General features: G+C 47.8%; 1 protein-coding gene across 15 annotated transcripts in view; it reads right to left on the bottom strand.

Annotated features, from left to right (window-relative positions):
* COL13A1 (collagen type XIII alpha 1 chain) overlaps nt 1–11,873 on the bottom strand; it is a 92,477-nt gene extending 80,604 nt beyond the window's left edge. For 4 of the 15 annotated variants that reach the window (XM_033515493.1, XM_033515489.1, XM_033515495.1 and 1 more), the window contains exons 1-2: nt 10,904–11,867; nt 3,380–3,449 (exon numbers count right to left, since the gene is read on the bottom strand). In XM_033515493.1, the coding sequence (XP_033371384.1) occupies nt 3,380–3,449; nt 10,904–11,206 (373 nt within the window). In that variant the 5' untranslated portion in view covers nt 11,207–11,867. Of the gene's footprint in view, nt 1–3,379; nt 3,450–10,903 lie in introns of all 15 variants that reach the window. The other 11 variants (XM_033515484.1, XM_033515490.1, XM_033515486.1 and 8 more) reach the window with 8 other exon arrangements.
* Nucleotides 11,874–12,134: the final 261 nt, after the last annotated feature.

Raw genomic sequence — 12,134 nt, 5'->3', positions numbered from 1 at the left:
ACAAGCGCCCACCTCCGCCAGGAAAGCTGTGGGAAGGGATTGTGGTGTAATCCCTGGCTGTTTGAGGCTGCCCAGGCAGACACAGTCTGGATATGCAACTGGATCAAGATTAGGCCAAGAAAGCTTAGATTTTTTTTCCCTGTCAACCTGAAACAAAATGCTTTCCCCTTGCAGCATTTTTTTACTACATGGAGGAAATTAAGGGAGGTCAGTTGGCTGTAAGAGGATCCTCCAGCCTCAGGTAGCTCCTGACCACATCCACACACCATATGGAAAAGCATCTGCTCAGTCCCAGAAAAATTTCCCAAGTCACATCCATGCATGCAACAACCTCAGACCAAAACCTGTGCTGAGCTCCCTGCCCGCACTTGGCCCCATCCCAGCACGGGGTCTGGGGCTGGAGAATAGCTGGGTACAGCCATTGCTGCCATTGAGGTTTCTCTTCTCCAGCCTGGACAAAGTTGTCCCAGATCCGTCTATCAGTAAGTGGGGACAGAAGGAATGACAGAGATTATCTATTGAAGGGAACAAAGTCATTAATTACCCAGATAGGTTATGCTAAACTTGAGGGCTGTGTCCTTCCCACCGAGACACTGCTGGAGAAGCCCACTGTGACCTCTAAACTCAAAAAACACAGTGCCAAGGCACAACATCTCACAGGTAGTCACACCCAGCCCAAGTGGTCTGAAGTAGCTGTTTTCCAATCAAAAGAAATTTATATTTCCTTATCGTTTGATATAAATACAGCTGTGCTGTTTTCCTGACCATGTTATTTCTAGAATCCTTATCACAGGCTCTCAGATAGCCACAGCACAGTCACACACTCCACAATCTTCTTTTTCTCCTATTCCCAGCTTTTCCCAACCATTTATGTTCACAGTCCCATCTGTTCTGAAGCTCTTCTATGGCAATGGGTGACACTGCCCTGGACCTCTACATCCACACTGAACAGGTCAGCAAATTAACTTGCCTTCCTTTTCCCCTTCTCTGCCATGCAGGGACCTGACTCACAGTTAGGGATGAACTCAAATGTCACTTCTGATAAACATTTATTTTGCTGAGGAGCATGATGTGTTTATAGGCAGTGAAGTGGGCCAGTGAGAGGCAACAGGCATGCGCCAAGTCTTGCAACATCTTGACGCTTCTGAATACCTTGGTCTCCCGCAAAAGTCATGTTGTCTGGTCCTTGGGGTGTTTTAAACACAAGAGAAAAAAATGCATAGAGGAAAAGGATCCCCAAGGTCTTGTGCTGGAAGAGAGACCACGTTGAAACGTGGTCAGGTGGCCTGCATTGCAGCAGCCTGGAGACCAAAGGGAAATACCCTGGAGCAAAGGCTCTAAGAGACGACAACAGCTGGCTGAAGGTGCCTTTTGTTTCTGTACTGCTCCAAGCCAATCAAAACCTCACCTGCCACAACATCACCTTTAGACCACGGTTTTCATATCCCTCAACAGATTAGCTGACAGGGTGGGGGAGAATTTTATACATAGTTTCTGTATCCATAGAATATCTGATGAAGACAAGCAGGTTTGACAGGTAAAAAGGAAGCCTCAACCCTTATGAGACATTTATGAGACATTTTTTATTATTATCCTCCTGAACCAAAGCTGTTATTCAGCAATAAAATCAGCTTAATGGAGTGAATGGGCACCTAGGAGTTATGAGAAATCCAGCACAGACTGCTGCCAAAGCTTCCCAAGGGATGTGGGTATCTGTAACCAAGTGTTATGATCTCCATGCCAAAATACCTGGGCGATTCATCTGTCACACAAATGGTGTAAGAGTGGCATTCAGATGTCCTCAAAAAGGAGAAAATCTCTTTTATCTCTGCTCTGCATTCAACCCTAAAGTTTCCTTCTTCAAGCTGGCTCAGAAACACCAGGAGGACATTCACTCCTATGGTTTTACGCAGCATTTATTTGTCCAAGTCCAGTCAAGAACTTAAAAATGGAGAAGGGCTGTGATTTGTGTTCCCATTGAAGGGAAAATGTTGGTATTTAAAATCAGTTGAACTCAGTTTTGATCTGTTCTTTTGATAAACGATACTTAATAAACATTTAATTTGTACCATCTTTTAAATTTCAACCAAGTTGCTCCCGTTGTTTCTTTCTGGGACTAAACATAAAGTCCAACAGTCCTGATCTGGACTAGTCAAATCAGGCTTCTTCCAATGTTCTACAGCTCTGGACCTAGACTTTAGTTCTTTTCCCCTACAAACCTGTATAGCTTTAATTCTTGCTTTTACAAGCTGCTGTGTTGCGCATCCATTTTATTCTGGCAAGAGACTGTACCTCTGTACAAGCCTAAATACAATGATTTTGAGACCTTACCTACAGCAAAGACAACCCCACTGTAATTTTATCCACCCTTATCCCAGCTGTTGACCACATTTAAATACCCTTTGATAAGCACACCGCCAGATACTGTCACACTGGACACCAAAGAGAACCAAAGGAGAAACCACTGAAAACGGAAATGCTACTTTCATGTGCTCACCCAGACATAACTTTCCCTGCCACCTTCTTTGAAAAACAAGTTACAGTCACCCAGTTTCAATACACAGATTCAAATTCTCCCAGAACTTCAGCTTTGGATGTGAGTGGTAGCTGGCACTTCTCTATTTTTTTCTAGTCAAACGCATCAAAAGACAATGAGGAAGGCTGAATGATTCATACTCATGGAATGAAATGCCATTCACAAATGTTTTTTCCATAGCAATTTGTCACTTATTGTATTGAAACCACTTCAGAAGATGCATCTCAAAGAGCCTTTTGATATTAACGTGATTAAAACCATAATGCAATTGGGCAATCCCATAATATTTCTGTACGTTGTATGAGTGGGACCTCAAGTGACCACTTCATTCAAGCATCTCACAAATGGCTGCTTCTAGCAGAAGGCTGCTAATTCTGCAAGATGCCTCAGATAGTTGTAGAACACCAAGGAATTCAAATCTTTTCATCTTAGAGGCATTTTGGCTCACCAAAATTCAGCTTTGGTGTTTGATCTAGCCTACATGTCTCAAACCTTCCAAAATCAGGCAAGAAAGAGGCACTTCCCAAGAGCTTCTCTGACCACTTCAAAACTGATATCTAAAATCAGTGGGAATATTGGCCATCCAGATGCATCCTTCTCTCTTTGTTGGCTATCTAGGCACCTACCTGGATGTCTATCCTGTTGTTACTCTCACATGTTGGCACCTACATACATACCAGACTTGGTGCCCACATCACTGTATCAATTTCCCATACCTGGAGCAAACTGTTAGGGAAGTTCACAGAACTTTGCATTCACACAGGAGACTGCATTAAAAAATCCTTCAATGAGATGTAGACAAAAAAAGATCCTTCCAAAGTGCCAGCTGTCCCAGATCCCTACCTGCCGGGCAGTTGCATCGCTGGTGTGTGTCTCGAACTTCTCGATGTCTTGGCAAGTGGAACTTTAATTTCTGCCAAAAGAGGAAAAACAGAAAAAGGATTAATTTATAAAGGATTAATTTATACCATTGAAACCAAAGCCTCAAATTCTTGAAAAAGTGGAGCTGGGAGGGGATGCTGCCCAAGTGGAGATGGGAGAGACAGGGCAGAACAGTTTGAGAACGAAGAAAGGCAACAAAGTTCATAGTCTTTAACTAGAAATGCGGGGCTTGATTGAAAGCAGGCTGAGGGAGTTTCGTAATGGCCTCCAAATGTGGTCCTCCTGACAGGCATTACAAAACCAAGAGCAGGCAGTGGCAAATAAATTGGTGACTGTGTCCTCGTGACAAAGCTGCATTTCTCAGAAGACCCACTCAGTGGACAGAAAATGAAGATCTGAAGCAGGTCCTCTTCCACCCTGCAGCAGACTCCACATGTTTCTGGAGACACCTGGATGGACAGAAGGGTCCCACTTCAAGATTGAAGATGAAGATGAACTGAAGATGAACTGAAAACAGGCTGAAGATGAACTGAAAATAGCAACAGCATCCCCTGAAACCTTCAGATGCTGTGAAACTTAATTTTTCCCCAAAGGGAAGAACACAACCTATCAAGACCTTCCACAAGGTGGAATTTTCTCAGAATGTTCATTTCATGTAGGAGTTTGGATTTCTAATGGTGCCAGGGTGTCAGTCTCCTGCTCTCTGGGCCCATCTGTGTATCTCTTGAAGGGCAAATAAAGTCTACCTGAGGTCACTGCATCTTCCCTCACTGGGAACACCAACAAAATTAACCCATGTCCTAAGCAAAATGTGCTTCAGGGTTAGCATCCTCACCACCCCTCACAGACTTTATAAAATAACTGTAATTTAGTGAAGAAAATGCAAATCAATCCAAATAAGTTATTCATTAATGTCTGCGAATCACACTTGGTTAATGATTTGAGAAGGCTGAGCTGCTGGGATTCCTAAGCTTCAGAATCACTCTCTCTTCCCTCCTAACCTTCAAGCCCAAATTCCCATTCCAGTTGAGCTTTCCTGTTTTTTGTACTGCTTCACAAGTAGGCCAATATTTCAAAAGAAATAGCCTCATATAGGGCACAAGAGAAGCCCAAGCCCAAGTTCATATAGAAATTGCTTTATTTTCACAAGTAACTGAGCATCTTCCTGAAAGAAGGCATCAATTTGGGGGAAAAATTCTTTGAGAGAGGATAAAAGTAAATCAATTTGTTTCTGCCTGGGATGAAAGAAGGCAGAATTGGCTGGAACATTTCCATTTTTTCATTTTGAAAAGACTGGCTTCCTCATTGCAAGTCAAAAGAGTAATGATTGTTGTGACAGACTAGAAATCAAATATTTTCAGAGCTTTATTTTGCATGGTAGACTGAAATGTTTTGATAGCAAGTTGATTTGATAACAGGGTGAAGAGAGAGTTTTAGGCAAGGAAAATTGCCAGTTCCCAATGGAAATAGAGCATTTCATCAGTGTTTACCTACTCAGTTAAAAGCACAGATATGTGAATCTCTGCATTTGGGCACGTTCCCATCCTGCTGCCACCCCAGATGGCACAGCTCTGCTCTGCAGCACTGCCTGGCCCCTAACTGCTAGTGGTCAAACATGGGCACAAGGAGGAGAGCAGAGACTTTTTTTGGATACTCACACTGGTATTTGGACATGCACAGCCCCATTCCCATCTACACATGTGCCAACCAAAACGTCCCAACAGGAGACTGCCACACTGGGGTGGTGTTCCCATGTTTGGGAATCAGGCTCAGACAAGGAAGGGGTGATGGCTTCCAACGGCAGGAACAGAAAACCATTTCCTATCCAACAAGTGTCCAAACACCCTGGCTGCAACAGGGGCCTTTACAGGACACAAATCTGCAAGGAAACATGGAACAGATCCCTGCCCCACCGAGTGCAGAGGCACTGGAAGGGCTAAGGGGGAATGGCCAAGTTAGGCTGTGCTGCAAGAAGCTCTGGCTGCAGAGGAGCAGCATAACTGGACAGGGAAGTGATGACCCAGCAGGACGTGAGCGGGAACGGAACAGGGCCGATAACATTTCCCTGAGGCTTTATCTGCAGGGTCAAGGTAGTGGAAAGACCTGGGGCAACTGAAATAACCTTCTCAGGGATGGGGGCCCCTCAGAAGGGAGGTGCAGATGTTGCTGGGCAGGCTGGGAGCACAGCCCTGTGCACCATGACCATGCAGCCATCGCACACTTACCAGCATTTGAACATTCTCCCCCATCACTCGTGTCTCCCTCAAGCCCAAGAGCTCTGCACATCCCTGGGGAGTGCAGTGGGATTGTTCCCCTTTAGTGGGAGGCAAATCCTACCAGGGATTTAGGAGCGCCTGGCATTCATTCTCCTGCACAGTCTATTAAACAAACACTGCCACAGAAAAAATCCTTGGCTCTTGGAGACCTCAGTTCAACTTTGGGTGGAGATGGTGAAACAAAACAAGCTCCCCAGCCTTTTCTGCTTCCCTCGTTTCCACTGTGCAAAATATTGCCTGGTCCAACACAAGAAGCTGGCTTTGTTCAGGAGAGCAAACCAAATGTACTTCTCTCTAAAAATATCACTTTCAAGAGGAAACTTTCATTCCCAGGCAACAGAAAACCATTCAATTTTAGGGCAAGGTTGGCTTCTGTAAGCAAAATTTAAAAAGAAGGTAGGCTCTGGGAATGGCAGCGTTTGCAATCTCCTTCCTGGGATCTGGGGTTTGCTTTTTCACCTGGGGGATACCTGGAGCACGGAACATCAAGAGCAGCAACAGGCTGCCTTCCAGAAAGGTTGAAAACACTTCCTATGGAGGGGATTGCTTTGTCAGCAGAGCTGGCTTGCTCTCCTCTGTCACGTTATCCAGTGACATAACAACTGCATCTCCCCACTATGCCATGGCAAAAAAAAAAACAACAAAAAAAACCCAAACAAGCAAACAAAAAAGTAAAACTACTGAAAAAAAAATTCACTGCTGAAAAGAACCTTTGCCAGCGCTGGAGCCACAGCTCCTCTGTGGGTTTAGGGAGCCATCAGGCACTGGGGAAAGGAAAGGGAAAATCCCATCTGCAAGAGGGCAAGGCCAGGAAGGCCGTGCTGCAACACCGCTGGAAATGGGCAGTAAAGTCAGCACGGGCTTTTCCCGTGGGTTTTGTTAACTCACCACAAGTGAGTGACAGGACAGGGCTGACATGGGTGGACAGAACAGCGACAGCAAGACCACTTCTGACATGAAAGGGGCTGTGGTCTCCTAAACCTTGCAAGTGCCTGTCTATTTTGGATGGGCACTTGAGATTAGGTGAGAGGGAGGGCACTTCTTCAAAGGGGGCAGATTAATAGCTCTTTAGCATTCCCAGTTGTTTGCAGTCACCCGGGGAGGTGAAATCATTTCCCACCACTATCTCCAACAGCTAAGAGAAACACATTTTAAATAGATAATCTATTACAACCATCAGGAGGATTTCAGGGGTGGGTGGTTTTGTTAACTCTTATTGTTTTACCTCCAATTTCCCCGGTTTTTTCTTAAAGGCCCAGCTCCTGGGATCATGGGACCATGTGGCACGAGCAGCAAGTCCTCCCAGATGGAGCAAAAAGCTTGGAAATAACACCACCTAGGTACAGCGATTGCAAGCGGCTGAAAGGAAATGGGACTTAGCTACCAGAGAAGTTGAAAGAAAAGAATAGATCTCCTCACTGTGGGGCAAAGAACACTAAGTTAAGATGTAGGCAGGGGATGCTCAGAGCAAGCTTACAAACCCTAGGAAACAGTTGTGCAGTGTGCTTTGAGACATGGAATAAAAGGGGGAGGGAAAAGGAGTTTTCTGGCGTCCCTCTTTTGCTTCCGTAAGTAAGGAGAGAGTTCCAGGGAAATGAGACTACTGGGAAAGCAGTGAGGGTCAGTGCTCCCTCCCCATTCACAGGCACATTCCTGAATCCCTTCAGAATCACTAAAGCCACAAGAAACACCTTCAACACAAGCCCCTGAGAAGGCTGATGGGCAGCTGATCTCCCCACAGGGTGCACGGGATTACCTGCTGTTGCATCACACATACACATTTCTATCTCTACAAACTCACAAATTCTGGGAATTTTTTTTCCTAGCAACAACACTGAATCCATCCTGTTCTCCACCCTGATGAATTCTTGGCAAATGAAACAGCACCAAATGTTACCCAGCATGGGAAAGGACCTTGTTTTCTTCTTTGTAAAGCTTTGCCTCTCTTGCAAATGCCAGTAGTGAATTTATTTGTGCTCCTTGTATGATTTTATGACGTCTCATAAATGCAGAGGAATTCGAATTCCTACATGGAGTTAAAGTTCTCCCTGTACTACCTGTTTCTGGCCCGTTCTGCACAGATGTTTTTACAAGAAAACCCAGTCAATTTGAGTCTGGTAGAAAATTCCCTGGTGGTATTCGCCTACACCAGGCAGAGGTTTACACAGTAGCAAAAGAAGCACTGGTCAGGCTGCTTCTGGGAAAGCATCTGCTGCTCTCTCCTCGCTCCTCCTGAGCTGAGATGGAAACTCCGCCACAGCCAGCCACCAGTGCTTGAAAACCAGCCTGCAAGATTGAGAAAACATCCCCACCAGCTGCCTTAAAATTACCATCGTAAGCAAATCAACCCAGCTCCTCTCCCTGCCACTTTGCTTTATTTTAGCTAGAAGAAAGGTGTCTGAAAGAACTTTGGCAATTTGCATTTCTCAGTGCAATCCATATGTTATCCCTTGCAGACCCCTGGGAACACCCAGGGCACACCTGGGCACTGCCATGGCCCAGACTGGAGGGTATGACACACTCCAGCTCACTTCACTACAGATTTTGAGTATAACCTTAGAGCTCCTCTATCTGCCCTCACAGACTTTACTTCACCACATCCCTCCAGCTCATCTTCACAGCCACCAGAGCTAGAAATGTGCTCCCGTGCTGTGGCTCCCTTCCCACCTCCCTGCCCACCTCTGACCAGCTTTTTCTAAAGCTGGGGTTCCTTTAAAGATTTGCTGTTTTATTTTGTGATGGATAACACTGAGCTGGCAGCTGTGAAACCCATTAAGGTTGAAACACCAGGAAACTGCGAGGATGTGGCAATGAGAGGCGGCGAGGGTCTGAGCAGGGGGAGATGAATATCCCACTTTCACGTCCACCACAGCAAGCCCATCTGCAGCCCCTCTCCCCCAGTCATGGTCAGCATGACTTATTTTGCTTTCCATACATTTTTTCTCCCATCCTTTCCCTGTTCCCTTTATCTACCCTGTTTTTCTCCATCCTTGCCCCTCACCAGTCAGTCCAGGGCCCCACTTGAGACGTGATGAAAAGGAGGACCGGAAGGATTTTTCTTTCCTGATCAAAAGCCTCATATGGCACCCCACCATCTGTCCACCAGCAGCCCCTTGCCCTGGCCCTCGAGCTGCTTGGTCCATGCCAGTGCCTCTGGCTGAGTGTGGAGGTCTGAAGTTTCAATGCTGAGCAGAAGCACAGTTGGCAAGGGTCTCCTCCCTGAGGGACAGAGCCTTCCTCCCCCATGGGCATCACACTTTGTGACAGGTATAAAGGGACAGGAGACACAGGCCAGGCATCCCTCCTCCTCCACAGTCTCCAGCACTTTTCTCCAAGCTCTTTTAGAAGCTGTGGCCCAGGATGGAGCTGGTAACCCTGGTGGTACTCAGAAGCAAGTGCTGGCCCCTCCAGCAGTTGCTGCTGTCCTACAGCTGCTCCCCACGCTGGCTGCAGTGGGGACTGTGGCCACCCCCAGGAGCACAGGAGGGGCTGCTCAGGAAACAGGGGTGCTGCTGGGCACACTGGCATCATGAGACCCCCATTTCCTCACCAAGTCGAGCAATAAAATGGTGTAAAGGTGCCGCTGCCAGCAGAGCCAGCAGGACACCTGGCCCCAGGCACCACTCCCAGGAGCCCTACTGTGGCACTTCTTAAATCTCCGTAGAGATAAACTTTGGCTTCCCAGAAAACACATGCCAGCAGCAACAGAGGGATTGCTGCACTTATCCCCTGCCTGGTGGCAGGGAAGGAGTCCCCACGTGAAAGTGCAACCACAGGGCACAGATCCAATCACTCACAATGCTCCTGCCTCCCCAAATCCCTTTTTAAAGTAGGATATTGCCCCATGGACACTGTCTTTCCCTTATTCCTCATCCAAAAAGGCAACTCAAAACCATATCCTTCAGCTCCTGCAGTGTCTGCTAACTCAAGGTTCACAGCTTTTGGCTGCATACCCCAGCAGATCCAGGGACTGCTCTCACAAGACCCATAAACAGAAGCAGAGCCTGTCAGCTGCAGGTTTAAACTCCTCACCACAGACTTTCACTGCTCCTAGAAAGCAGGGTGGGGGGGTCCAGGTCACTGCAGGTGCCAGGCAGCACTGCCCAAGGCAGATCCCAGTAGTCAGCACTCTGATCATCCCATTCCTCACCTCATTTGGCGATAGCAGCCCATGAGGGATTTTTTTTCAGATACAAACAATTTTTGGGCTAGCCCCAGGGATCTCTCCAGCATGACTCAAGCCCAAGCTAGAGTAAACAGAGAAAAGGAGAGGTGGGTGGAAATGGCTTCGGCCCTGAATTTCACCCCCAAGCCTCTCCCAGAGCTGTGGGAACAGGTCAGTGGGGACCTGTCTGGAGAGTTCAGAGACATGAGCCACCATCTGCTCCCCGACACATGTCAACACCACTTCAAAGCCCAACAAGGCAAGGAATACTCATTGCAGCCAGAGCAGGGGAACACAGACAGCCCCCAGCAGCATCAACACAGCAAAGTAAAAGGTGTCAGCAACAATAATCTGTGCTTTTGGGTCCTCTTTATTGACCTGCTGAAGCCAGTAGCAGCATTCCCTCGTCGTCAGAGGAGAGCCCACAGGCTCAAGTGGAGTTTGGATGGGACTCAAAGTGAGTGTAACACAGCCATATGCTCTGCATTGATGCCCTGGCAGTACCAGAAACCATCCTGGCAACGCCAGTGTGTGTCATTTTCCTGAGCCAGGAGCTGTGGAAGGGGTCAGGGCTGGTACAGCAGCAATGCCAGCCCATAACAACATTGGTGTGTTTGCAGTTACCTCTTCCTGTAGCCGTGCTGGCTGCGACATGCCTTGCCTGTCCCTCTCCTGGGGCTCAAACCCATGGGTTTAACCTTTAGCTCTAATTCTAACTCTTTCAGCATGCAACACTCCTCCTGAAGAGAAGGGCTGGAGGTTTTTGCCTCCCCACCAGGACCAGGGATGAGGTCTTCCTCTTTGCAAAGTGCAGGCTTCAAGCTACGGCGTGGGCTGAGAAGAGAGAAGTAAACGCCAAGCAAGTTTGAGAGGTGGGAGGGACCCAAAGGAACAGGGAATTCAGCCTAGCAGCAGCATCACTTGTGCAGAGATACATTTTTAAGGAAGGGGGGGAAAAAATGGGTAACGAGACCATGCAAGCGTGCATATGCCTAAAATCTACCATACTGCAAACTACACATGCAAAAATGAAAGAACACCGACCTCATTGAGCAGTTGGTCAACTCTTCCCAAAATAGCTGTCTCCATTTGGTCTGCTGAGAGCCAGGCAGGGAGCTGTGTGGGTCTGTCCGCTTCCAAGTGGGACACCCGGGACTGCAGATCGGAGGTCCGAAAGTACAGCAGGAGGCTCAGCACCAGAGAGAGCAGGGAGACGCCGGGCAGCCCCGAGCCCAGCAGGAGAGGGAGGCGGCAGCATCTCTCCCCATCGCCGCTCCTGGGGGGAGCCACACACCCCCTGTCAAAAACTGCTTCGTCGACGCCTTTCCAGCTCTTCTCCTCCAACATTCCCTCCCTGTCCTGAGAAACAATAAATAAATAAATAGAATAAATAAAGCTTCACTCCTACTTCAAGAAGCACAATCCAGAAGGCATAGAAAAAGAACGTCGAAGGGGATCCCAGCGCCAGCAAATCACAAGTGACAGCAAATAATGACAAAAGTGGACGGGGAGGGTGTCTTTAAAAAATAAAAACAAACCACACACACATAAAAGGGGTGCAGAAAAAAGGGATCCAACTGCAGCAAAGAGTGCGAGGGGGGGGAAAAATAATCTGATCAAGTTTTTTTGTTTGGTTGGGTTTTTTTCTTCCCGTATTTCAGTCTTTTGGTTCGCTGGTAGGTTTTTGATTCTTTCTAAGCTGTCAGTTTCAGTTCCTTCGCAGACTGGCCAGGAGCTTGCACATGAAAGTCCCCATTAGAGAGAGGTAATTCTCAGCTGCTCCGGCGACGTTGTGCTCTGGCTGATCGCGGCTCCCCTGTAACATGACACACTCCCTCCGAACTACGGGGCTGGGATGAGCGAGCTGCACGGCTTCCCAAAGTAACCTCCTCTGCTCGCCCTCTCTCTCCACCTCTCCCTTGCCGCATGATTTATTTATTTATGCAAAGCGCCGGGGTGGGATCGGGCAGTGGGACGCCCCTGTCCCGCTCGGTCCCCAAACCACTTCTCCGCCGCCAGCCCTTCCCTTTGAAGTGACTCTCGCCGAGGTTATTTATAGTGGCAGGAAAGAGATTGTAAAGCAGAGGCTGGGCTCACACCAGCCTGCGTCTTCCTTTCCTCCAGGCAGCCGAGAGCGCTTTATGGGACGGTACAAAGTGGCTGCCGCGTCCCCCACGCAGATCCTGGGGCAGCCCTGAGGCACCGGCAGAGGGGTACTTAGACCCCGATATTTTGAGGAGAGCGGCCAGGCAGGGTGAGAAGCAGAGGAAAACAT

The sequence above is a fragment of the Parus major genome, chromosome 6 (genome assembly GCF_001522545.3).
Source record: "Parus major isolate Abel chromosome 6, Parus_major1.1, whole genome shotgun sequence".
Classification (NCBI taxonomy): domain Eukaryota; kingdom Metazoa; phylum Chordata; class Aves; order Passeriformes; family Paridae; genus Parus; species Parus major.
The sequence above is the reverse complement of the archived record's forward strand: the minus strand, read 5'-3'. Positions and strand labels throughout refer to the sequence as shown.